The 24,855-nt window shown below is 35.8% G+C and overlaps 1 protein-coding gene across 2 annotated transcripts; it reads left to right on the forward strand.

Annotated features, from left to right (window-relative positions):
• Positions 1 to 1,028: 1,028 nt before the first annotated feature.
• LOC106069484 (uncharacterized) lies at positions 1,029 to 24,852 on the forward strand. 2 transcript variants are annotated; one of them, XM_056038361.1, is made up of 18 exons: positions 1,029 to 1,117; positions 3,883 to 4,066; positions 5,004 to 5,074; positions 5,172 to 5,340; positions 5,587 to 5,661; positions 5,799 to 5,890; positions 6,132 to 6,205; positions 7,237 to 7,298; positions 9,482 to 9,565; positions 16,398 to 16,462; positions 17,505 to 17,582; positions 18,149 to 18,209; positions 19,425 to 19,569; positions 20,548 to 21,041; positions 21,823 to 21,981; positions 22,792 to 22,842; positions 23,060 to 23,149; positions 24,472 to 24,852. In XM_056038361.1, exons 2-18 carry the CDS (start codon positions 3,920 to 3,922, stop codon positions 24,592 to 24,594), a joined length of 2,040 nt encoding a protein of 679 aa, XP_055894336.1. In that variant the 5' UTR covers positions 1,029 to 1,117; positions 3,883 to 3,919; the 3' UTR covers positions 24,595 to 24,852. The 2 variants fall into 2 exon arrangements, with proteins under 2 accessions (XP_055894336.1, XP_055894337.1); XM_056038362.1 differs by lacking the exon at positions 1,029 to 1,117 and adding an exon at positions 3,322 to 3,449.
• Positions 24,853 to 24,855: the final 3 nt, after the last annotated feature.

Below are 24,855 nucleotides of genomic sequence, written 5' to 3' on the forward strand. Positions count from 1 at the left end.
TACTTCAGGTCTACATCATACTGACAACATGAAAGATACATTTTCGTATTCAGTATTTTTCTAAATTGTATGGATAAATATTGAAGTTAAAATATTCCATGAACAGTTTAAAATCTTAAGTAGAGATATACAGCAGAGTGCCATTGGGTTCCATTATAGGTACATGCGGCCTTTACTTACATATAACTTTTGCTATGGAGGCATTTGTAAATATAAAAAATTGTAGCAATCTTAGAGAGAATATAGCATTCCGCTTCCGGTTAATAAAACAGCACAGACCGATCATAACAACATAGACACAGACTAAATATAACAACATAGACAAAGACCAATCAAAACAACTTAGACACAGACCAAGTAAAAAAAAAAAACAACGTTTAAACAGACCAAGTTTAATAACATAGACACGAAAAAAGTATAACGAAATAGAAATAGACCAAGTTTAACAAAAGAGACACAGACCAAGTATAAAAACATAGACACAGATCAAGTATTAAAACATAGACACAGAAAAGTATTACAAAAGAGACAAAGACAAAAGTATAAAACATAGACAAAGACCAAACATAACGACACACAAACCTAAATTAACAACATAGATACAGACCAAAAATAATTACACACAGATCAGTTATATTATAAAACATAGACCAATTATAACACAGTGACACAGACCAAGTATCACACATAAGACACAGACCAAGTATCACACATAAGACACAGACCAAGTATCACACATAAGACACAGACCAAGTAGGCCTATGAAGTATCACACTTAAGACACAGACCAAGTATCACACATAAGACACAGACCAATTTTAGCACTAAGACACAGGGCATGCATCAACTCGAGTGTACAGTGATTTAGTTTTCTGCATGACATGAACAGGTTGAAAGAAGACTAACAGACTGTATCAGAACGCTCAATCAGTCCTAAAACAAAACAGGCAGCCCCTGCGTGTATAAACCAGTAGAGCAGAACGATAAAGACCATTAATTGAACTGACTACTCCATACCTATAATTATAACCATTTGATCACCTCAGGACACCCACACACGCACACACACACACACACAAACACAGAGAACAAGAGACGACAAAAAACCATTCCAACGGTAAGTTGTTTATTTATTTTCTATTCTGATATGTAGACGCTAGTTGTGCTTTATTTTGATAAAGTTTGCACACTCTCTATCATTGATCATTTTAAAATTTTAAGGAAAATGTCCTTGTTTACATTTCCAAGAACTAGCTAGAAAAAGTTTTAAAAAATAAGTAAGAATGTCCTATATTGTGTACTGCACAATATCCCAGGATTAGATTATAATTATCATCTAAAGGAATATGTAGTTAACTAAGTTAGTGACTAACTAAAGGGAAATAATCCAGCCTCAAGCAAGGTGATAACCTAAAAGAAATGGTTCTAGCTTAAGACAACGATAGGTCCTAAAGGGCTTGACTTTCTTTTATTACAAAGCTTATAGCAACACACTCTGTCTGTCTGTCTGGTAAAAAGATTGATCATGTTTTTTCTCCCATTTCCCATTCTCGGATCAAGTTGAAATTTTGCATAATTATTCACAGTCGATGACATGGCACGAATAAATTGAAAAAATAACCAATTAGTTAATCACTTAGTATTAATTGATTAATTTGCTTTTTTTTTATAGCCGCAAGGAGCTAAATCCTGTAATTTAAAAAAAAAAAAGGCATTAATTACAGCTTTGTTTAAAAATAAAATATTCTTTTTTTTTTTTATTGCTGGTTTTTCTTTGATTTTTACAATTCCTAACTATTAGCTTGAATTCTCTTCATAGGCCTTCGGGTATTTAGAAAACGACGTTAATGATTCTTCTTGCAATTTAACAGTTTACGTAGGACTATACCTTTGGAGAATAAAAAAAAAATGCCTAATTTGACACACAGAGTAGACATCGATTTGATCGTCATAATTTTTCAAAATGTAATCACCTCCAATTGTGTAGTTTGATTTCAATTTTCAAAACTTAAGATCATGCGACTAGAATTTATAATAATGCTTGAAACAGAAATATCCTGTTATCACATTCCAGGAACTTAATTTCATCATATCAAATCTTATGTAGAAATTACTATCTGAACTGTGAATAGAACTGGATTGTGAAAAGCTCACTGGAAATACTCCTTGCAACAATGAAACATAATGGTAGATACGGTGATAGATAAATGATATGTCGATAGACCATTAGTGTTATAGAGGAAGAATTGGTTTTAAAAAAAAGTAATGTTACTTTTTCAGTTCCTATATTTAAAAGAAGCCAATAATATACCGTGTGATGCACAGTTTTAAAGTACTTGATTTATTTTCTAGACAGAGTGTGCCATTCTGGTCCTATACCCAGATGTAGTATATTTTTAGGCACACAAATCATTCTAATGTTTATAGTTTGCTGCAAAGGTTAGCCACGTGGGCACTTTCCTTAACCCTTAAAGTGCTGAGCTGTTTTAAAATGAGTGCATACAAAATGCAATTACAATTCTGGTGTTTAGAGGCTAAACTACCACGGTTAAGGGTTAACCCCTCAGAGTTTTCACTTTCTATGTTACATCGTTTATTTCTGATGTTTTTGATACTTGTCAATTAAATAGAAAAACAAGCAAAATATAAAAATTCATTTAAAAAAAACAACAAAGCTTATCTAAAAAGGAAGAACTCCGTCCTTAAAACTATATCTACCAATAATGTACAAGTTATTTCCCTTATTCGATATCAAACAAAATAATTAATTACCAATAATTAATTAACTTATTGAGTATTTTTGTTAAGTGATTCATGTTTTGTTAGGTACAATAAATATTTGTTTAAAGTATCAACTTGATAGGAGAGTGCTTGAGGGAGAAATAGCGTTAGCAATTATTTAAGGGGACCAAACCCAACAAATTTGGTCGAATCTGTAAATACTGAAGTATTAGTTTCCTTTGTTGCTAGTAAACAAAATAATTAATTGCCAGTAATTAATTGTCTAATTAGTTCCTATTTTATTGATTCATGTCTCGTCTATGTCAATGAATAATTGTGCGAAGTCACGGCTTGATCCGAGAATGGGTGTGGTAGAAATATTGTATATAAACTTTTTACCAGACAGACAGACAGGGTGAGTTGATATTAGTTTTGTAAAAAATGTATGCGGGATTGTAAAAAGAGGGTCGCCGAGCTTAAAAGGTTGAAAACCGCTGCGGTAGATGATGTAAAGGTCATCTGTTTCTGTGGCCCACGGTTTAAGGGGTTGTCATGTGGCCAGCACAACTACCAAACGCCTTTCCTTTTCCCTAATTGTAGGTACCTATTAAGCTGGGTGGACTTAGAGGCACCCTAAGGATCCCGAAATTTTACAATCCCAGTCTCCACCAGAATTCGAACCTAGGACCCCTCGGTTCGGAAGCCAAGCGGTTTACCACTTCGCAACAGTAAGTAAGATGGTGTTATAGTTTATTAATGAGTCTCGCGAGATTCGAGATCTTGATTGTACCTACATTTACAGGTTCACTGATTCAAGTATTGATTGGTCTAGATTGTTTTATTCATTTAAAATAGTTATAAAAAATAATCGATAATCAATAATTCTTGTTTTTTTTTCTATTTATTCTTCATTGTTCTCAGTAGAAAAAGTCTAATATTTGCAGGTCAGGGATTACTTGAAAAGTATCAGAAGCATAACACTACAACAATACACAATTTAACAGATATCTGTTTTGATTGCATTTGTTTGATTTTATTTTTGTATAAATAAATATGTATATTTGTATATATATATATATATATATATATATATATATATATATATATATATATATATATATATATATATAGTTGGCTAGATTTTTATTATAATTCTTATAGTCAGACTACAGAGTCGCATGAATTATACGCTGAAACAATGACGGAAGTCGAGGGCTACCTTTTACAGCAATGGCAAGTCCGGCACCTACACTCCAGTCAAAAGCAGTGGCACACGACTACTGAAGCTTGTCAACAATGTGACTCCTCGGTGAACTATGATGACGGTGAATCTAATTATAGCTGGGTCAGTAATTAAATACAGTATAATGTACTTCTCGATTTGTTTATTTACGACATAAAATTCTCGAAAAAAATTCTGGTCTCTTTATGGATCTACGTGGAAACGTCCGCCTGGGAAAGCGGAAAGGTTAAGAACGAGAGTTAGCAGTGCCTCCACAGCGAGTGTTTTTGCACGTGGTTTAGGGTGAAAGAAAGGCTTGCCAACCCTGTCCGATCCTCGATGATGACCAAATTGACATCCAGTGGACTGGGGGCTTTGCACTGGGGCTTTGTGCCTCCTCGTGTGGCTGGTGCGGCCTATGTGAGCCCGGAATGTTCGGCTGCACACTGGGCAGGTTATTCCAGCTGAAGCTTTTGTCACTTACCGTGCTTTTTGTGTCTGACGGTTTTCTTCTGCCACCACTGTTCTCCTGTCCTCTGCAATTTTTGCGCCAGTTTTCACAGCGCGATGCCATGATGCCCTGTCGTGTGCTTCCGTCTCCCAGGTAACTAGGTCAATGCTGAGGCTTTCAGAGACGCTTTAAGAGTGTCATTAAAGCTTTTTCTTTCTCCACCTTGAGAGCGCTTCCATTCCTTTAATTAATTACGTAAATAATTTAATTAATTTAATTGTGTTTGTAGTGTATAGCTTAATTGCGCTGAAGTGTTGATACAGGAGATGATTCGTTTTGTTTCATTATAAGAAAAAGGGAATAAGAATTTATTGTAACCAAGGTAAACAAGTAAGAAGATACTTATTACAAATATTTGTAAAATGTTTGTAAATGTTTGTAAAATGTTGAGCCTGTTTCGGATCTTACTTCAGAGTTCAAGATATTTTACTTTCATGTCCAAACCTCCCGTAGTACGACGGGGGATAGCTATCAGCATTTTAGACGCGTGTAACGACTAACATTTTAATTATTATTTGGTCTAATTTTTTTCTTACGTAACTCTTTTAGACTAAAGTTAGATTCCAGCAGAAGGCAAGGATTGTTGCTCACATTACTCGACTGTGTCTTGCAAGCAGGAGGTCTGTTTTATCTTGTATTTTTTGTTAGATTGCTTAGAACAAAAATTATTATTATTATTATTATAAATGACTCATTATCCTTTCTAAACTATCTCAGAAATGTGCTGGGTCGTGTGGCCACACAGCCGTGGTATAAGCGCCTTGACGACCTCGAACTCGACTCACCGGGACCACCAAGCCAGGCTCAGCAAGGACATTTAATTACCACAACCCAAGGGGAGTTAAGGGACTTCAAACATGAACATTTGAAACGTGAAAAAGGGGAGGTAAGCGTTCAAAGACAGGGGAGACTACCAAATTTCCAATTATCGCTATTCTGTCCTTTACGCGTGTAGATTAATGAAATATAATTAATTATATAGATCTGTATATCCATTTGAATCTGGTCGCCATATCTTGTGAAGAGAAGCAACAATAAATAATATGAAAAAATATTGGTATACTTAATTTGAATAAAAACTGAATATCGTGTGTTTCAATACCAAACTAATTTTTATCCATTCCAACTTCAGTCCGTTTTAACAGAACAAGTACGTACTACATTGTCAAAGCCATCCAGTCAAAGATCAGCGCGCCACATACCAGAGGTAACCACACAATGTGCTTTCCTATTATAGCAATAGAATATTGTTTTCTAATGTAAACTTCTGGGAAGTTTGGAATACTTTGACTATTAGTGTTTAGGTATAAATTATTTATTTATACACCTGTTTGTGTATCTCAGATTATCTGCTGCATCAAGTCACTAAGCAGGACGTTTCGGAATTATCCCTTATCATTTCAAAGGCAAATCGTTCAAAGAGCCTGCTATGAATGGTAGGTTCAGATTTATTTTAACGTGTCTATCTTTTTATTATATATAAAAATTATATATTTAAAGAGGCGCGGTGGTTGAGCGGTAACACGTTTGGCTTCCGAACCGTGGATCCCGAGTTCGAATCCTGGTGAAGACTGGGATTTTAAATCTTTGGGGTACCTCTTGAGGTATTATATATTAGTGTGAGAATCCTTGTTTTCTTACCCAGTTTCTTGTAGAGTTTTTTTGTGTATCTTCCAGTTATCAAGGAAATAGGGTCATCATGATGGAAGGAGACACTTCAAATGGCATTTACTTTATCCTGTCAGGAACAGGTGAGTTTATTCCCGTACAGTACGGACACATTGAGTATTTGTTTTTATTGATTCATGTTTTGTTAGGTACAATAAATAATTGTTTAAAGTATCAACTTAATCGGAGAATACGTGAGGGAGAAACAGCGTTAACAATTATTTGGTTATTTTTATTCATGTTGTTTTTTCTATGCCAATGAATATTATATGAATTTTCAACTTGATCCGAGAATGTGTGTATGGGAGAAATAACGTGTACACACCTTTTACCAGACAGACAGACCGACAGAGTGAGTTCATATTAGTTTTGTTAAAAAAAAAAAGGTCCAATCCTTGAAATGTATAAAACATTCCTTGAAAAGTCAGGGAGCCCATGAATGAAGTAAGTGAGATTCCCGTTTCAGGCCATGTTGTCTATAGGGCAGACGATGTCAATGCATCTGTTTCTGTGGCCTACGGTTAACAAGGCTGTCTTGTGGCCAGAATAAAGACCAACCGGCTTTACTTTTCCCCAGATAATTTCAAGTACCCATTAGAGCTAGGAAAACTTAGAGGTGCCGTAAAGATCCCGAAATAAAACAAAAAATTAGTATTCAAACGCTGGACCCTCCGGTTCGGACACCAAGCGTTTTACCACTCAGCCACCAAGCCTCCTATGTGTGTATGCTACCCAGGCGTGCTGAAGCCTTATAGCAAACTGTTCCCAGAATTGCTGAGATTGTCTAGTCTAGGAAGCATCACACTCTTGACCTGTATGGAAACATAACTATATTGCTGCAGGGTCCTTGTTAATGTCTTTTGCAAGAGCCCATCAAGCCATGAAACACATGAAGTTGAAAGATTATTATGATTGATGGATTGATTAATTGATTTTAAAATGTTTGAAGTTTTCAGGGTTATAAAAAGAATGGAAACAAAACCAAATATAAAGATATCTACTGATAGTTTTATAATAAATATTTTTTAAAAACCTCCAATACCAAGTTCTATGTTTACGTGTGAGTCTGTTTAAAACTGCATTCTTTCAATCGGACAATGAACTTTCCTTTCAGTCTTAGAGAAAGTACCAGGTAAACGACAAGCTAACGACATCATCGCTGGATCTGTTCTGGGGGTAAGCACCCAGGTCTAGAAATAAATACATAAATATAATGTCATAAAATGGGACAAATGCTAAAACAATCTCAAGGCTTGGGCTTGCAAGTTTTTTTTTTCTGTTCTTTTTTTTTTTAAGTCTTCTGGTTTCAATAAGACAATTTTGCTGAAAATATAATAATAAAAAGAAGCCTATCGTGTTTCAGTCTATCATGTAACGGGAAATCCTCTGTTTTCGCGTTAGGGAATTCTAGTTTCAATAGGGAAGCCTCTTTTCTCTGCCTGTCCGTCTGTCACACTCAGATCTCAAGAACTTGAAAAAAAAAAAGATAAAATTAAATTTCACCATGCGTTGTGGCATACAAACTTTATTTCTCACTATTTTCGAGGATGTTTCAAATAAGAATTTTTTTATGCTATATTTACTGCTTGGAACACACAAACACGCACCTCATATGTCTTGCCTTGCCACGCTTCTGACAAGGTTTTCAATACAAGATTGATGTTATATATATTTAAAAAAAAAAAAAAAAAAAAAAAAAAAAAAAAAAAAAAAAAAAGAATAAATTGTACGAGTGAAAAGAGGCTTTGAATTATATCTCTATAATTTATACTTAAATCTGTTATGTTCTGTTTCTATTATGTATGCTTACATCTCTGATGTTCTATGTTTCTGTATATATGCTTACATCTCTGATGTTTTATGTTTCTGTAATGTATGCTTACATCTCTGATGTTCTATGTTTCTGTAATGTATGCTTACATCTCTGATGTTCTATGTTTCTGTAATGTATGCTTACATCTCTGATGTTCTATGTTTCTGTAATGTATGCTTACATCTCTGATGTTCTATGTTTCTGTAATGTATGCTTACATCTCTGATGTTCTATGTTTCTGTAATGTATGCTTACATCTCTGATGTTCTATGTTTCTGTAATGTATGCTTACATCTCTGATGTTCTATGTTTCTGTAATGTATGCCTACATCTCTGATGTTCTATGTTTCTATAATGTATGCTTACATCTCTGATGTTCTATGTTTCTGTAATGTATGCTTACATCTCTGATGTTCTATGTTTCTGTAATGTATGCCTACATCTCTGATGTTCTATGTTTCTGTAATGTATGCTTACATCTCTGATGTTCTATGTTTCTGTAATGTATGCTTACATCTCTGATGTTCTATGTTTCTGTAATGTATGCTTACATCTCTGATGTTTTATGTTTCTGTAATGTATGCCTACATCTCTGATGTTCTATGTTTCTGTATATATGCTTACATCTCTGAAGTTCTATGTTTCTGTAATGTATGCCTACATCTCTGGTGTTCTATGTTTCTTTAATGTATGCTTACATCTCTGATGTTCTATGTTTCTGTAATGTATGCTTACATCTCTGATGTTCTATGTTTCTATAATGTATGCTTACATCTCTGATGTTCTATGTTTCTGTAATGTATGCTTACATCTCTGATGTTCTATGTTTCTGTAATGTATGCCTACATCTCTGATGTTCTATGTTTCTGTAATGTATGCTTACATCTCTGATGTTCTATGTTTCTGTATATATGCTTACATCTCTGATGTTTTATGTTTCTGTAATGTATGCCTACATCTCTGATGTTCTATGTTTCTGTAATGTATGCTTACATCTCTGATGTTCTATGTTTCTGTAATGTATGCTTACATCTCTGATGTTCTATGTTTCTGTAATGTATGCTTACATCTCTGATGTTTTATGTTTCTGTAATGTATGCCTACATCTCTGATGTTCTATGTTTCTGTATATATGCTTACATCTCTGAAGTTCTATGTTTCTGTAATGTATGCCTACATCTCTGGTGTTCTATGTTTCTTTAATGTATGCTTACATCTCTGATGTTCTATGTTTCTGTAATGTATGCTTACATCTCTGATGTTCTATGTTTCTATAATGTATGCTTACATCTCTGATGTTCTATGTTTCTGTAATGTATGCTTACATCTCTGATGTTCTATGTTTCTGTAATGTATGCCTACATCTCTGATGTTCTATGTTTCTGTAATGTATGCCTACATCTCTGATGTTCTATGTTTCTGTAATGTATGCCTACATCTCTGATGTTCTATGTTTCTGTAATATATGCCTACATCACTGATGTTCTATGTTTCTGCAATGTATGCTTACATCTGCAACATTCCTGGTTACTTCTATGTCATGCAGGAAAACGATCTGATATGCGGAAGACGCAGACAATCAACTGTCTTAACAAGGAGTACCACAGAAGTGTTGTACCTCCATCGACTGGTGAGTCTTACCATGCCCAGAATGTATTCTCTATATTGAGCCACACACCATCAAAGTGTCTGGGTGCCTTGTTCTACCACTAATGTTCTTAAGTCGAATTCATGATCGTGTTGAAAGGCCAAATTGTCAGTTTTATCTTCCGTAAATGTATTTGTTTCGTCTAAACGGTTATAATATTTTAACTTTCTAACAAACTCAGACATCTGTAATGTTTTTTCTTCGTTGTTATTTTTTTATTTTTTTTTTATTTCAATTAGGGCCACCAAATCCACTTCGCCTAGGGCCTCCATTTATCTAAGGCCGATCCTCCCCTGCCGCCACCCCTTTTGGTCGTTTTGACCTGGGACTAAGTACTCCTCCTTTGTAAAGGAACGTGTGTAACTTTTAAGTCGAGTGAACCAATGACTCGAACTTCAAAACTTGCTTGCATTATCTCTTTTTTTATATGAGTATTGAACATTCATACTGCTTAGAATGAGTCAATGAATAGTTTAAATAAAAACACTGATCTTCTGCACTCCCAACCCCATCCCCCCATTACTGGAAGCTCTGTTGGTCGTGTAGTCTTGACATTGAAAACATAAGCATATTTCAGTGTTACATTTAAAAAGAAACTACACCTTAAAGAAAAAACAACAACTCCACAACAACAAACAATAAAGATTCTAACAGAACAAAGCAACTGTATCGACAGACTGAGACTTAATAGAGTGTTACTGCTGTTACTTCCTGGAGAGAATGTTTGTAACTCTATGACTACAACAGAAGCCTCGACTTACTTTAAACACAAAAAAGTGCATTAGAAAATATAGAACAATAAATTAGAGCCAAGGGCGAAACAAACATTTTTGTATTTCCGAGCACTGAAAGCAATGACGTCAAGGACGTAGCTAACAGGTTGTTGTTTTTTACCTAGCCTTTCGTTTTTGTTCTTAACTCTTCTTTAGCTCTCACACACCCCCCCCCCATACACACACACACAGCAAAAACAAAAGTTCAAACTAAGTAGACAAGAGGTCACAACAGTATATTATTAAAGGAGAAAAAAAAAGAGAGAAAGAATTTCAGACACTTCCAAAGTTAGATACTACAATGACTAGGTTACAATACTGTGTTGTTGTTGTTGTTATGTATATTGTTGTCACCTCTGGGGGTAAAAGGCAAACACTTATCCAGTGTTACTTTATAGCAATGTCAGTAGACACTAGAGAGGCAGCTTATATACACAAGTCTTGACATTGGTCTTTGCAGGTAATAAATGTATGCATTTTTTAATACACTGCATTCATAAATGTCTGTTTCTTTATATATACAAACCATTAGAGTTCACATACATACATTACATACATACAATACATAACATTACAATACATTACATTACATTACATACATAACTACATACATACATACATATATACATACACCAAACATACCCCCATACATGCATACATACATTACATACATGCATAAATACTTACATACATACAAACATATATAACATACATACATGCATAAATACATACATACATACATACATACATACATATATAACATACATACATGCATAAATACATACATACATACATACATTCATTAAATACATACATAAATACATTCATACATACATACATGCATGCATACATACATACATACATACATACATACATACATACATACATACATACATACATACATACATAGGCCTACATACATACATACATACATACATACATACATAAAATAAACAATTAAATTAGCGACTATTTAGCGCAAACGTCTTTGAGGACTTTTAGCGAAAATAAATTAAGTTCTCAAATTGTAACAAGATTCTGATCATTTCAGGTAACAAGTCAATAGTAAGATTTTGTTTTAAAGTTACAAAATACACCATCAAAGAATAAGCACATTTCAAACCTTAAAATGCTTGATTACATAATATAAGCCAAAGTAAACGGACGACTGCATACGAGCCAAGGTACATGAACCGCGGTGTACTAACCACTGTACACTAGCCAAGGTACATGAACCGCGGTGTACTAACCACTGTACACTAGCCAAGGTACATGAACCGCGGTGTACTAACCACTGTACACTAGCCAAGGTACATGAACCGCGGTGTACTAACCACTGTACACTAGCCAAGGTACATGAACCGCGGTGTACTAACCACTGTACACTAGCCAAGGTACATGAACCGCGGTTCACTAACCACTGTACACTAGCCAAGGTACATGAACCGCGGTGTACTAACCACTGTACACTAGCCAAGGTACATGAACCGCGGTACACTAACCACTGTACACTAGCCAAGGTACATGAACCGCGGTGTACTAACCACTGTACACTAGCCAAGGTACATGAACCGCGGTGTACTAACCACTGTACACTAGCCAAGGTACATGAACCGCGGTACACTAACCACTGTACACTAGCCAAGGTACATGAACCGCGGTGTACTAACCACTGTACACTAGCCAAGGTACATGAACCGCGGTGTACTAACCACTGTACACTAGCCAAGGTACATGAACCGCGGTGTACTAACCACTGTACACTAGCCAAGGTACATGAACCGCGGTGTACTAACCACTGTACACTAGCCAAGGTACATGAACCGCGGTACACTAACCACTGTACACTAGCCAAGGTACATGAACCGCGGTGTACTAACCACTGTACACTAGCCAAGGTACATGAACCGCGGTACACTAACCACTGTACACTAGCCAAGGTACATGAACCGCGGTGTACTAACCACTGTACACTAGCCAAGGTACATGAACCGCGGTGTACTAACCACTGTACACTAGCCAAGGTACATGAACCGCGGTGTACTAACCACTGTACACTAGCCAAGGTACATGAACCGCGGTACACTAACCACTGTACACTAGCCAAGGTACATGAACCGCGGTGTACCAACCACTGTACACTAGCCAAGGTACATGAACCGCGGTGTACTAACCACTGTACACTAGCCAAGGTACATGAACCGCGGTGTACTAACCACTGTACACTAGCCAAGGTACATAAACCGCGGTACACTAACCACTGTACACTAGCCAAGGTACATGAACCGCGGTGTACTAACCACTGTACACTAGCCAAGGTACATGAACCGCGGTACACTAACCACTGCACACTAGCCTAGATACTTGAACCGCAGTACACTAACCACTGTGAGTACATGGATTGGTAGGTGCTGCTTTAGTTAAACAATTTCTAACCAGGTGTATCCAAAATTTAAGTGTCACATTTACTTCTAGTCTAAATGAAGCAATATTTTATTTTAAAATGTCCTCTCTATACTTTCTTATCAATGAGAATGATTACCTTGTATTTAAATTCTCAAGAGTACATTAAAAGTAGGTAAATGGATAAAAGAAGGTGCGTTGGCTGAGTAGTAAATTGCTTGACTTCCAAACCGGAGGGTCCCAGGTTCGAATCCTGATAAAGTATGGGATTTTTAACTTCGGGATCTTTAGGACGCCACTGAGTCCACCCAGCTCTAATGAGAAGCACACATTAGTTGGGTAAAAAGTACAGGCGGTTGGTCGTTGTAATGGCCATATGACTTCCTCGTTAACCGTAGGCCACAGAAACAGATGATCTTTGCATCATCTTCATAATGAAATTAGAGGTCTGAATGGGGAACTTTTTTTTAATGGATAAAACGCTCACTCCGTCTTCTCTAAGCCCCTGACTAGTGCCACATAACCATTGCTTGACTATCCGCCCTTGAATTAGTGAATCTGGATCCTAATGAGACTGAAAGCCCACTAACCTTGATGATTTAGGGATTAGTCTCGCACGCGAACAACGGATCAATAGGAAATCGTTCCTATCGTCAGACGTAATCGATTTCTTCCTGTCATCAAAGCGAGAGATCGAACCATAAACCTCGGAGTCTGTCATGTGCCACAGAGCTGTAATCGTGACACTGTGGTTAGAACTTAGAGTAACATTAGAATGCCAATTCGATTATCTGTTTAGGTAAATGTGCGTGCATGTGCAGTTTCTAGCAGTGTGTATTTCAAAAGAATAAAAGAACATGTGTAGTGGTTAATGTGCTAAAGGCAGAATATAATATTGGGTTTAAAAAAATTAAGCAAACTAAGTCGGTTAGGAAGACGTTTGAGAAGGCGCTATTCTGGCTTACGGACTTATGTCCAGCCGATCCGAATTCGGACCATTTTGCTGTGGCGTGGATACTGTTCATATGTGGTAACTGTAGGATTCCAGCGTCTGTTATGTGGTCAAACCTATTCACCTGAGATTTTTTCTTAGATTGCGTAGGTGGAAGGAGTTAAGTTTTTTCATGTTGCTGGAATATTAGGCCTACTATGTTGCAGATAAAAAAAAATATTGTGGAACATCTATTAGGCTTAAAGTAAAATATACAGTTAAAAGTCTTGATGTGGACACATGGGCAATCTGATAGACCGACGAGTATATTGGATAAATAAGGATACGAGGACATGGTGGCTGAGTAGTAAAGCGCTTCGCTTCCGAACCGAGGGAGCTTGGGTTCGAATCTTGAAGACGACTGGGATTTTGATTTTTTTTTAAAGACGCCTCTTTCTTGACCTAGTTTATGAAATCAAAATGGAATGCTTCAATATACAGTTATCCCCAAGTTGCAAAAATTTAAATCTGTCATAGGACAGTCCCAAGTCCGACTGAGAAAGGAGAAGGATTGAGTATAGGGCTAGCTATGCTACCCTGTACAAAAAAACACTAGATATAGAAACACCAAACAGCAAATCAACAGAAGTCGCGGACCTGGCAGAAGATGGACCTCCAGCTGGAAGGTTTATGACGCATGTCGGTGAAAGCCAAAATCCAGAGTCATATGGAAGCCGACAGGCTGAAGACCATCATCTCTACCAGGACCACCACCACCACCATCGGTACTTGGAACGTCCGGACCATATATGAGACTGGAAAGACAGCGCAAGTGGCAGCTGAGATGAAAAGGTACAACCTCACCATCTTAGGAATCAGTGAGTCATGATGGACTGGTTCAGGGCAGAAAAGACTGACTTCGGGTGAGCCACTTTTATACTCAGGACATAGGCAAGAGGCGACACACATTCATGGAGTAGCCCTGATGCTGTCTAAGCAGGTTCAGAGAGAACTTATTGGATGGGAAGCGCAAGGACCACGGATAATAACAGCCACATTCCACACAGTGTAGAAGAGGATTAACTTAGACATTGTCCAATGCTACTTACCAACAAACGACTGTGAAGAGGAGGAGAAGGACACTTTTTACTACATGCTGACTATGACAGACCTAAAAAGAAAAATCCTTATTTTAATGGGTAACTTCAACGCCCACCCATTTCGGATGTATACCTGACTTTAGATGGGGAAAGTAAATGCGGTTGATCATTGTGCTGGACACACGAAACCCTCGTTTACTGTCGGCCGTAAAAACAGATGATAATTACATCCTAGATCGTAAGGTCTGAACGGGGTACCTTACTTTTATATCCCGTTTAATGTCTTAGGCAAATGTTTCCAAAACTGTGATCCACGGAACCGTAGTGTTCCACGAGGCCTGTATAGGTGTGTCCACGAACTAATAGAGTCACCACTGAACACGTGACTAGTAGACCACCACGTTAATTTAAAAAAAAGTAAAGAACGTGGAAGTCTTCCATTTTGGTAAAAGTTTGGGAACCACTGTTTTAAGCAATAAAATTCAATACAAGGTGAAAAAAAAAAAAAAAAGAGAAAGCAATATGAAGAAATGTGGAGGCGATTTAATGGAAGCTAAGCGTAAGAAAATGAAAAGATGGATTGGAAGAGATTTTAAAATAATAAACAGATTAAATTTTTATGTCAAATTTACCATTCTGAAAGATTACAATTGCTAACTAAATTTAAAAAAAAAAACAACTTTGTGCTTCAAGTGAAAGACCATTGATGTTTGATTCTACTAAGAACTGTAGAAAGTTATAATGTGATTTATCAAAATACTTCGCTTATTATTATTTCCGTATTCTGTACACCGGATGCACCAAATAGCTCATATGGATCCGCCTCTGTACATAAAACTCTCACATTTACATTCAATGTAACGATTGACTAACCTCTAGAGTCTAGACCCTTCATATGTTTTCATTGCTCAGACTACGCGAATGGATTCCATTCATCATTTAATCAATGGTTAACAAATGGCTCTAATTAATATCAATAACCGACTCGATCAGTTGACTGTTGTGGTTCGCCGTGCCGGATATCCCAGAAAATGGCACATTGTATTATGATAGAACGATTAATCTTTTCCATGTCCAGGACCCTTCCCCGCACTTCAAGGGAGGGGGTGGGTGATTTACAAGTTGAAAAATGTTTGTTTTTTTTACAGAAGCCGTTGTTGCTAATGAAAGGCTACATTGGTAATGAAATGATTCTGTGTCCCCACTGAAGACGTAACGCTACACATTTAGGTTTAATTCTTTCATTTAATCCAACGTTTTTTATGATAGCCGTAGACTTGACTGTCACAAGAAGAAGAGACACACTAATAAATTTAAAAAGAAAGTAATTTAAAATAATTGTGAGATATGTGGTCGAGAGGCATTAGAACGCTCGGGTTCCTATCAGGGGGACACGAGTTCGAATCCCAACTCTATCAGAAATGTGTGTGCTAAACGCCATAGGCAGCGCAGAAACTTCCATGATATTCGCCCCCACCCCCACTGGTCCACAATGGGGATTGAACCATGTCGCACAAAGAATGCTATAAGCATGAAAGATGCAATAAATAGATAAAACAATTGAATATTTTAGTTTTTGATAAAATAATATTTCCTCCTCTTTCTAGGATTATAAATCTATATTTGAAATGGCGGATGATTTGAATCACCTCAGTTTGCTGGATGTTGCCAAGTAAGTATTTCACTTTGTATAACGTTCTTTTATTTAATAATAGTCATATTAGATTGTGTATGTCCATCCATCCATCCATCCCAGTGGTGCTACAGCCCATGGAGGACTCTGGCCTGCTTCAACACCTCCTTCCATTCAGATATCTCCTGGGCCTTTCGTCTCCACGCCCTAACCCCAAGCTGTTGCAGATCTGCCTCCACATCATCAATCCATCGCATTCGGGGTCTGCCTTTGGGTCGCCTTCCTTTTGGTTTTTGCCTGAATACTATTTAGCTTGCGTATGTAGTTATTATTAAATGACCAGATCTGTAGTTACAGCTCCAAACCTCAGAAGTAATTAGAATAACCCCCAAAAAATTTAAGGCTAGGGCTATATTAGCAACTGAGGATATACCTTCATCCCCTTCCCTTAAGCCTATCTTCACTTTCAGATCTAACTTTAAAAAGGTTTCACAAGGACTTTTAAAAATCGAAATACGGTTATAGAAAACCTAAACGCTTATGTGTTTATGTTACCGGCAAAGTGCGAACTCCGACATTTACATAATTTGTGGTCTACTGTGTCCCCCAGAATATAGCTTAAATTATAATGTGGACTTTAATCTATATGTTTATCGTTTTATCTTATCTTATAAAATACAGACGATACTTCAAAAAAGAAAATGATTACGTCCTACGCGTGTTGTTAGATCAATCTAGTCATGTATGTTAACTAATGACTTAAATTCTGCCAAGTCACTGGTTTTCCTGGCTAGCTCAGGCAACGCATTCCATGCTCTAATAGCACTAGGGAATAAGGAGCATTTGTACAAATTTGTCCTAGCATATAGAACGAGGAATGTGTCTGAGTATTTTATTAGGTTTTGTTTTTGTATTTAAAGATTAGGGTTCAGTGTTTTATGTATAATTGCTACTTTACTTTTAAGTCTTCTATCCTGAAGGCTTTCTAAATTTAGTGATTTTACTAAAGGTGTTACTCTAGTTAAATTATTCACTATTCGTTGATTTTGCTGTTTTCGTAACTTTTTTCCTTCCGTTTCAGACAGCACACTGTGTTCCAACATTTCCCAACACAGAAACTTGAAGAAAGTCCAGAAATGTGGACCATTGTCAAATACAAGTGAGTCTCTTTCACTCGTACCTTTGTATTTTACATTTTACTACATATTCAAGTAATTTGAAGTTTTATTTAGTTAAGATATATTACAACTACAACGGTTTAGTTGTCTACCAGCAGTTTGGTGCTATAAGTCAACGACCTGTAACAACACTCCCCTCCCTTTTTTTTTTCTTTCCTGAGCATAAAATGTCGATATATCTCCCCCCTCACACACACACACATTCTTTTGACAAAATACCGCCCACGATGAAACAGAGTATCCTGATAACAAGTTATGCTACATCACTTTTAAGAAGAACATAAAGACCTATCTGTTTAAAACTTTTTTAGATTAATTGTCATTTTAGCTTTCCAGTTTGTGTTTGTAATGTTATTACAGAGCCTTGAGCTTACATATTGTTTGTTAACAGCGCTTTATAAATAAAAGTATTATTATTATTATTCATTCATTCATTCATCCTTGAAACTATAAAATGACGTGTATAACTCTCCTTTTAAAAAGTAAGTATTGCTGGCTAAACGTCGGTTCAAATGTCTGAATACTTGCTGTGTCTCTTTGTCATCAGATACGGTCGTGTGATCGCCACAGACTCCAACAATTTAGAATGGGTCTACGTCATCAACTCAGTAAGTATAGTACAGCAGCAGACGCTTCTTTCTTTCTTTTTATACCTGTAAAACTTGGGAACAAAACAATTACACGAATAATTACATTTACCACTCACATTAATATGGAAAGATAATGTTGGTTTATAATTTCAGAGTTATAATACCCCATTTACACCAAGGTGATAATAATTATTATGTTATAATAATTAAGGTATTAGCTGTGAGTGTGTATCACCATGCAGTGCCAACACCTAACAGTCAAGCGATTTATAATACTTTTGAGAAATTTTGTTTAAAAAAAAAGATGATAAAATCAGAGATTTAAAATAAAGAAATATGTAATCTGCTAATATATACAAAGCTTATAATAACGCACTCCGTCTGTTTTTCTGTCTGTCTGGGTGGCGGCTCTTTTACACTATTTTTTCTTCCACTTCCAATTCTTGGATCAAAAAATGAAATTTAATAAAACTATTCACAGGCAATGACAAAAAAGGAAACATTTTTTTTTAATTAACCAATCAGTGGGAATTAATTATTTTTTTATAGAGAAAGAGAGAAGATAAAACTTGCAACATTGAGAAATGTGGCAGCAATCGAACGGTGCTCTCCCTTCATTCAATAAAAGCTTTGTTTAAAAATAGTTGTTGTTTTTGGTTCGTTTGACTGACTAATCATCATGATGTGAGGTAGACAAATAACATATAAGGTTTCCGAAACAAGCTTTTGTAGCACAAACTAACATGTTCACCTATTTAGCCTTGTCAATGCTAACGCAGCAATACTCAACAAGCAAGAAAATGTTCTTAACTTTTAGTTGGCTGTTCTGAAAGATCTTCTGAAGAGATTTGACTACAATTGTAGAGCTAAATAGATAAGCTAATGATCATTTATTTAGCCAACTATTACTCTATTGAAACGTATCTTTATTATCTTCTATATATACTTTTACTGCTATTTATTGCTATTATTAAAACTATTATAAATAAATAAATTAATGTATGTGTGTGCGTGCGTGCGTATGTGTGTGTGTTTGTGGGTCATATACTGTCTCAGTGTTATGTGCTTTCATTGACTGCTCTTAGACTATCATAAAGTCTGAACGTAAAGTCTAATGTATGAGATGAGCCTACAGTTTTCAGTTTGAATGCTTGAAGCCCCAGATAGTGCGTGCGATACACTAAATAAGTAACAATCCTGTTTTAACGCATGTATAATGTCTTTCTTATTCAGGGGGAGGCCAGAGTGTTAAAATATCTGAACCCTGGACACATGAATCTAAGAGAGAGAAGGAAGACAACTCAGGCTGCTATTGAGGCGGAGTCTCCGTACCACAAGACAAGAGAAATATTGAACTTTATCTCAGAGAGAGACCACAGTAAGATGTATTTAACAAACATGATTGTGTGTAGGGGTCTGGTGTCTCTGAGATCTTAATGTAGGTCATGGACTTGTTCTATATGGAAATTAATGTTATTGTTTTAGTTTTCGTATGATTGAATTTAGGTTAATCTTTCTTTCTTTAGGTCTTACTGAACATTATTAGTATGACCTTTACAGTGTTTCACTTAAAGATAAAGTCCAATTAGTGACCTACATGTTTTTTCGCTCCGGACGCATTCGAAGCGTTGACCTCTAGGCGTAAATTTTAATTTCCTTTTGTCATCTGCGCTTTTCTAAAGCAACTTTTTTTTTTTGGGAGAGGGGGGGGGGAGGTGGGGTATAAATAATTTTTGTGAAATTTAAATATTTAATTTACGTTACAGTATTTTAAACTTTACTTTCACCTGGCAGGTAATCTGTTGGATTGTTGGGGTACCACAGTTGATCAGCTAAGACCTCTACCTTCAACGTTTTAGTAGACTTTTGGACTATTGGTCCACATATGATCTGTTGCCCAGTTCCCTCCGTTTCAGTTGGCTATTGGACCAATCTTGCAGTGGTGTAGCAGCTATAGAAAAGTAGTCGCTTATTACTTTTAAGAAGACTTCAATCTCATGAAACTCTTACTAGTAAAAGATGATACATGCAATGGAATGTCTCAGTGTAGGCCTTATATGTACTGATTTATACAGGATGACCTGATTTTGTTTTGGTAACACTCGATCTTCTATATAAACTTTCTTGAGGAAAAGGGTGCTGGCACCATCATGTTATTGAACCTGGGCCTACTGGTAACTCACTCCGCCACTGCATTAGTGCACTAGTTATCTGCCTGCGTTATTTTCTATAGGCCTTATATTCAATTTTGGACCATGTTCTTTCAAAGTTAGTAATCCATAAGTGTACCAATTATATTAAATTGTTTATACATTGATTCACATTTAGAATTTGACTCTAATTTTTGCTTGTTTAGTTACGACTGCTTACAAAGCTGACAAATATCATCCAACAACTCGACTCATCAAATCCGCACCACCACTTAATGAAGTAAAGAAGGAGAGAGTTGGCCTTCAGAGAGCAAAAACCACGCTCTCCTGTGACAGTAATAGGCCAACCAAAGCTCTGCCTATGATTAACTCTCGCCTTAGTTTCAAGAGTACGCCGAAAGGAAAGTCCAGCAAAAGTATTAATACCGAAAAAAGAGTCCCGGAAAAGAAGCTGGACACCAAACATGACTCCACCCAAGAAGAAAGGATCTTACCCCTGGTGAAGATAGATGAAGCAACAGATGAAGAGAGCAAAGTGAAGGGAGATAAGATGGAGCGAATTGAAGAAGAAGTCTCGTTAGATGAACAACAAGGATTTGGGGGTGACTCTGTATCATCTCAGAAAGACTCCGACAGTCAAAATCTTTCTACGGAGTCACTAAAAAGCACGAGCCTAAGAAAGAAACCCAAACAACGCTGTGTAAGTACAATTTACCACTTTATAGATATATAGCTATGGACTAAATCGTCACTAAGCCTAACAGCCACTGTAAGAATGAAGCGATACGATTGGTTAGATCTAGATTCGTAAGTGACGTACGTATGCCTCACCTAAAACAATCTCAAAGAACCCGGTTGTTTTTTTTTTAGATGTCTAGAATTTACTAATTTATTAAATATAAATGTTTCTAACCAATTAAATTTAAAAAAAAAAGATAAAATGTTTACTATTAAAAGTTTTTAAATTTAAGTTTGTCAATAAATCAAATTTGTATCAATTTTTCTTGTTTAGCTCATCTCTTGCATTCATGGTTTAATCACTCTGATGGACCATTTGGAAGGGGGTGGGGTAAGGTATACCGAAGAAGGTTTCCTTGCTGCTTATTTTTTTATTTATTTATAAATGCGTTCGAATCTGAAGTCTAACTCTAGGTCTCTAGCCTCTACATTGGAAGGTTTAATAGTCTATTGTTAGTTTCATTTTGTTATCAAACGACCTAATACTCTACTTAGTCACCCCTTAGCTTAGTAAATTTTCTATACAAACCAAATTAATTATGACTCATTAATTAACTAATTAATTTATTAATTAGTTTATTCATTCATGTGTTGTCATCGACAATGAATAATTGTGCAAGATTCAACGTGATCTGAGAATGGGAAGTGGGAGAAATAATCACACAGACTGACATAGTTAATAAAAGCTTTCTACACACACAAAAATCCTTCAAAAGTTGTAAACATTAATAACCACTTTGCAGACGTCAACTGAGCTCATTGCACGAGAGAAGAAGAGATTCAATATTCCGTTGAAAGGTTTCAACTCTGTCACCACTCTTAGACAACCGGAAAATGAGACATCCAGACACAAACTACCAGCCTTTGTTCAAGTGGAAGTCTTGGGTCAAGGACAAATATTTGTAAGCATTTGACCAGAAAACAGATCGAGCAAAGCTTTAAATAAATATATGTATTATAGAAAAAAAAATATTTTCAGATTTTCTATAGGCCTATACAACGTGTGTATTATAAACATATTGAGCGCCTCTCACTTACCTCATTGCTTCTACTTTTAAACACTTTTACAAAATAATCTTTTTTTTTTTATATGTGCCAAACTGTTACACTTTAAACCAAGGAAGGATCTATGTCAGTGCAGATTTCGCACCTGTTCGTAGCCTCACCCTTTGTAAGTCCTCCACAAACTAAAATAGATCTATATAGCCCTAAACAAAAAAAAAAAAAAAGAATTTCAGTTGAATAACTTTCGTCAACATTATAGCTGAATAGATTTCCTGACAAAGTGAGCTTATCTTATAAATTATAGACGTAGCTTCAAAAAAAAAAAATTACGCCCTTACGTATCCATTTGATAAATAATAATAATAATCTTTTTTATCCGTGAAGAAATTTGCGCATTACAAAAAAAAATAAAAAAAAAATGGGTACCATAGCAGACAAGATATACGTTCATACCCCAGTGTCTCATATTTTTCAACCTAGTCGTGCATATTAATTAAAGACTGAAGCTAAATCTTGGGTTTTCCTGGCTGATACAGGCAACCCGTTCCATCCTCACATGATACTAGGGAAAACTTGTACAAGTTAAATTCATTTCCCATCAGCCGCTGTTTTCCTATTTACATAAGTCCTACATTTGTCTGTCGCTGCAAGTTTTGTCTCAATAAAAATGAAAACTTTATTTTAATGTAAATATTTGTTTTGCACAGGGTCTCAGAGCGTGTTTAGAACCGGAAGAGAGAGGGCCGTCTGTCAGCCTTGTAAGTAAACGCACATTGCATAGTGAAAAGCATTTTTTTTTACATTTAGGCATAAATTATTTTGTATCTGCTTTATTCATAGTGCAGACATTTTACATAGATCACCAACTCTCACTTTATCCATTGACTTAGCTATGTCAGATATCGCCACTTTATTAAATGACATGATACTCTCTTTTTTTTTTAATGACATTCTTTGTCTATGCTTGATATACAGGTGAGTGCAGATTGCGAAGTTCTCCAAATCAACAAAAAGTTCTTCATGACGCACTGTGACGAGGCACTAATAGCCATCATTAAACATAAAGTAAGGACTTTCAGTCTTGTTTGTTTTAACTTTTCCCAAACCTCCCGCAGGACAGAGGGGCGAGGGTATAGAAGCGAGCAGGGTTTGTATCTTCATCTCAAACAAGCAGAAGATATATATATATATATATATATATATATATATATATAAATTATCAAAGGGGAAGAACTCCACAATAAATCTCTTAATAATGTTGAAGCTTTTTCTCTTATTTTATATCAAACAAGATAATTAATTGGCCAATTTGTTATTTTTTTTTATGATTTGTATTTTGTTAGGTATGATAAAAAATTGTTTTGAGTTTCAACTAGATTGCGGGAAATAGAATCTAAGCAGACCAAACCCTACAAATTTAGTCATATCTGTGAATACTAAAGGATTAATTTCCCTTGTTGATATCAAACTAAATAATTAATTACCAGTAATTAATTAACTAATTGGTTATTTTGTGTTATTGATTCATGTCTTGTCTATGCCAATGAATAATTGTGCGCAAAGTTTCAATTTGATCCAAGAATGAATGTGGGAGAGATAACATGTATAAATGTTTACCAGAATGACAGGCACAGTGAGTTGATATAAGCTTTGGAATAAGGGCGAAGTGCTAGTTGCATTGAGTTGATCAATAACACATGGGCAAGAGTTTTTGTATAGATACAGGATACTACAATATATATATATATATATTTATATATGGCTCCTTCTGTCTCGGAAGACAATAGATGCACCCAGATGAGTCACTGGTTTTGTCTTGAGATAAAGCAGAATCTGGAGTGACTGATCAAGCCAATTCTGGAGCGGCAGAGTTTGCCACAGTTCGTGCATGTATATGCATCTGTGCTAGGGCTAGCTGACAGGGCAGCTTTCTTTGTCTTTCTCTACTACAATATGCAACTTAAGAAAAGGAGAACATTATCTTCCATCATTTTATTAGAATAATCTTGAAATTCAAGACTAAATTAGAGTTTAATGAATTTGTTTTTTAAAAAAAGTGCAAGGGGAGCAATGACAGGGCAATCAATAATTTCCATTCAAGCTTGAGTTTCTCAGCAAACACAACTAAGATTAAAATCTTAAATACAATATTTCTAGTCTCCATCCATATATGAATTCAGCCTACCAGTTATGCAGTTTGTACAACTAAATCACAGACCAAGGATTTTTTAAATCAGTCAGGGGAAGACTATCCAATTGCTGACACCTTTAAGCCTCCTTTACAGAACAACAAACTAACCTTCATCAATTTTAATTGTTAACAACTTTAACATTTTTCTTTTTTAAAGTTGCTGCTCTGCACGTAACATTAATTTATTTTGTTCCAGGCCAAGCCATTTCCAAGTGATGAGGAGTTGATTGACAGGCTGGACATCAGTCTTCGGTGGGAGGAGTACAAACAGAAACTTCTGAGAGACTTTATTCACCAGCGTTGGAACCACAGGAGATGAGACATACTTGATTCAAACAGGGTCCATACAATTTTAGAGCAGTGACTCAATAGAGATCAATTGTAAAAAACAAACTACAGAGAACAAACTTCTTAGTAAATATTTTTTCCTTCATTTATTAATACATGAATTTTAAAAGTATACACACAGATCGATCATAAGAACACAAGTCTTTGAAAATTCAAATATACTTTAAAGTATACATTTTTTGTTAACAATTAAAAAAAACAATGTCAAATAAAATATTCTAACTTTTTACAT

Source organism: Biomphalaria glabrata, chromosome 8 (genome assembly GCF_947242115.1).
Source record: "Biomphalaria glabrata chromosome 8, xgBioGlab47.1, whole genome shotgun sequence".
Classification (NCBI taxonomy): Eukaryota; Metazoa; Mollusca; class Gastropoda; family Planorbidae; genus Biomphalaria; species Biomphalaria glabrata.

What these genes read in the sequence shown, in the direction of transcription:
- LOC106069484 (XM_056038361.1), top strand. Translation starts at nt 3,920, where the DNA reads ATGACGGAAGTCGAGGGCTACCTTTTACAGCAATGGCAAGTCCGGCAC. An exon ending in TGGACCATTGTCAAATACAA is followed by an intron (nt 17,583 to 18,148) that starts GTGAGTCTCTTT and finishes CTTTGTCATCAG; the next exon opens with ATACGGTCGTGTGATCGCCA. An exon ending in AGAAACCCAAACAACGCTGT is followed by an intron (nt 21,042 to 21,822) that starts GTAAGTACAATT and finishes ACCACTTTGCAG; the next exon opens with ACGTCAACTGAGCTCATTGC.